The following is a 2,362-nucleotide window of genomic DNA, read 5'->3' on the forward strand; positions in this document are numbered from 1 at the left end:
GCCATTTAAAACATTTAAGCTCTGCCATCACAGGATAGCACCACTCTTTTTCAAGCATTGTGAATGCGTGTCTCAGCTTTAAACGACTCTTCCCCAGCAGAAATGCCCGTGTTTGTTATTTTCACCTCTTATGCTATGTGGTTTGTGCAGACAGTCTAATGGCATCAAGAGGATGTTTTGAGACAAGCCCCACATAACTCAGCCAAAGGGAAGGACATTTGCTTCCTTCGCCTCCAACCTGTTTTTTCCTCTGTATATCCCTAGTTGCTATAACCCAGATCAGTGCTACGACTGCTGCTTATCCACACCTTTCCGGTGCCTTTGCTGCTAAATTATTTTATTATCATTTTTCTTGAATTTATATACCGCCCTATACCCAGATGTCTCAGGGCGGTTCAATAAGGGACCAACTGCTGCCCCCACCATTTGAAGGGGGAAGAGAAATTAGCACCCATAACCTCCCCCAGCCCAGAGACGGCAGAAACACAAGTGCAGCTTAAACAATGTCAAAATATTTAATACGTGTTGCACACGCCAGAAGTTTACAATTGCCATACAAAAACACATCAACCGGAGGAAGAATATTGTACAAAGTGCCCTCTCACCCATAACCTTTATAAAACAAAGGCTGGGAGTAATCACCCCAGGGAAGTGTCCCTCAAGAGATCTGCAAGCACAGTTCCAACACACCTTCTCAGCCCTTCAAGCCTAGTGCTTTAGGGGCTTATCCTCCCCCCAAAAAAACCCCTAATCTTACAGCAAACTTTCCAAGGGTTGCTCGGAAGAACATGCTCTGCGCGGCACGAGAACAAGGCAAGGGTATGACCTTCAGAACCGCTTGGACTGGAGGATGAATGGAAAGAGGGAAGGGAGGGAGGGCAGGAAAACGCTGAGCTGCTTCCACGCAGACTGCAAAATCACAACCGGGGGGGACGGAGGAGAAACCATCTCTCCAGCCCACCCCGTCCAAAGTTTTAAACGCCGCAAATTGCCCTGGTCCAGTCGCGCCCGCATCCCTCCACGGGTGGCGCATGGAAGGAGCTTCTCCTCGAGAGCAGCTGGGCCGTTTTAAATCCGAAGCAAACCCGGATCAACGTGCAGCCACCCCTCTCCCCCCCCCCCCCGCGGTCCCAATAATATGCAACCGGGGAAAATAGGCAAGTTCAGAAAGCCACGATGGCCGTGCTCCAAGGGTTGAGGTTGCGCAGCATGGACTCGTCGCAGCAGATCGGCCCCGGCTCGGCGTCCGCTGCTGCTCCGGCCGACGCCTCGTCCTTGTCGGCTTCCCTCCGCCGGCGCCGCCCGGCGCCCGAGGGCTTTTTGCCGAGCAGTCCCGAGAAGCTGGAGCCGAAGATACTGATGAGGCTGGCCACGTTGCCCGTCTCCAGGTCGCCGCCGCCGCCGTCGTGGTGTCTGGGGTCCCGCGGCTCCCGCTCCCGGCGCGGCTTCTTCAGCGGGGAGCTCCCCGACGGCGCGCCCTCGCCTCGTTGCGCAGCGGCGCCCCGCTTCCTGGGGCAGCAGGGCGGAGAGGGAGCCTCGGCCGGCTGCTTGCCGGTATCCGCCGTCGGAGAAGAGCAGCCGCAGCCGCCGCAGCAGCGCCGCGCCAGCCGATTAGCATCCCAATCCGGCGCCAGGTTCCGCGGCGACGGGGGAGCCCTGCGCTCCGCAGGCAGCGCCGCCGGCTGCAGGAAAAACGGAGGCGAGGAGGGAGGAAAGACGGGCAGCCTCGAAGGTGGTCCTCCTCCTCCTCCTCGGAGCGGATCCGCACCAGGCGCCATCGGCCCCGGAGCAGCAGCCGGGAAAGGCGCCGCCTGCGCGCCATCCAACTCGCTCAGGTAGACCTGCCGGGCGCTGCGCAAGACGAGCGAGACCAGGAGGTTCCGGTGCAGCTTGACGCCGCCGCGCTGGCCCCGCGCGCCGTACATCTTGCCCAGCGAGATGCTGACGATGCGCTGCGCCTCCAGCTTGCAATCCATGCCCGACGGGATGCCCTCGGCCCGGCGCGCAGGGCCAGGAGGGGCGAACGCAAGCGGGAGCAGCCCCTCCGCGCAAAACACACCGCGCGTCTCCGTCGGAGGAGCAGCCAGCAGAACCTCAACATCCGCCGCGCTCCATCCCGCGGCCGATTGAAGGCAGCCCAGCCCGGAGCGCGCGGTTTTGAGAACGCAGCGCATTGCGCCGGAGCCAATCAGAGCAGCGGGCGGTTGCCAGGCTCCGCCCACCCCGTCTAGCCTCCGGCGCGCGCCCGGCTTCCTCCCTCATGCGCGTGCCCGCCCCGTGCGCTCGGCCAATGGGGAGCGTGGGAAGCGAGATTCGAATGGGTCCTTGGCCCCGCCCCTCCCGCCTGCTGAGCCCGCGCTTC

General features: G+C 61.0%; 1 protein-coding gene across 1 annotated transcript; it reads right to left on the bottom strand.

Moving 5' to 3' along the window:
* Positions 1 to 501: 501 nt before the first annotated feature.
* Positions 502 to 2,130, bottom strand: IER5 (immediate early response 5). Its single transcript, XM_083745876.1, has one exon. It carries the CDS (start codon positions 1,974 to 1,976, stop codon positions 1,164 to 1,166), a length of 813 nt encoding a protein of 270 aa, XP_083602002.1. The 5' UTR covers positions 1,977 to 2,130; the 3' UTR covers positions 502 to 1,163.
* Between the last annotated feature and the right edge of the window lie 232 nt (positions 2,131 to 2,362).

The sequence above is a fragment of the Podarcis gaigeae genome, assembly GCF_964106915.1.
Source record: "Podarcis gaigeae genome assembly, chromosome: 6".
Classification (NCBI taxonomy): domain Eukaryota; kingdom Metazoa; phylum Chordata; class Lepidosauria; order Squamata; family Lacertidae; genus Podarcis; species Podarcis gaigeae.

Excerpts from the sequence above, each read along its gene's own strand:
- IER5 (XM_083745876.1), bottom strand. The coding sequence starts at position 1,976 with ATGGATTGCAAGCTGGAGGCGCAGCGCATCGTCAGCATCTCGCTGGGC.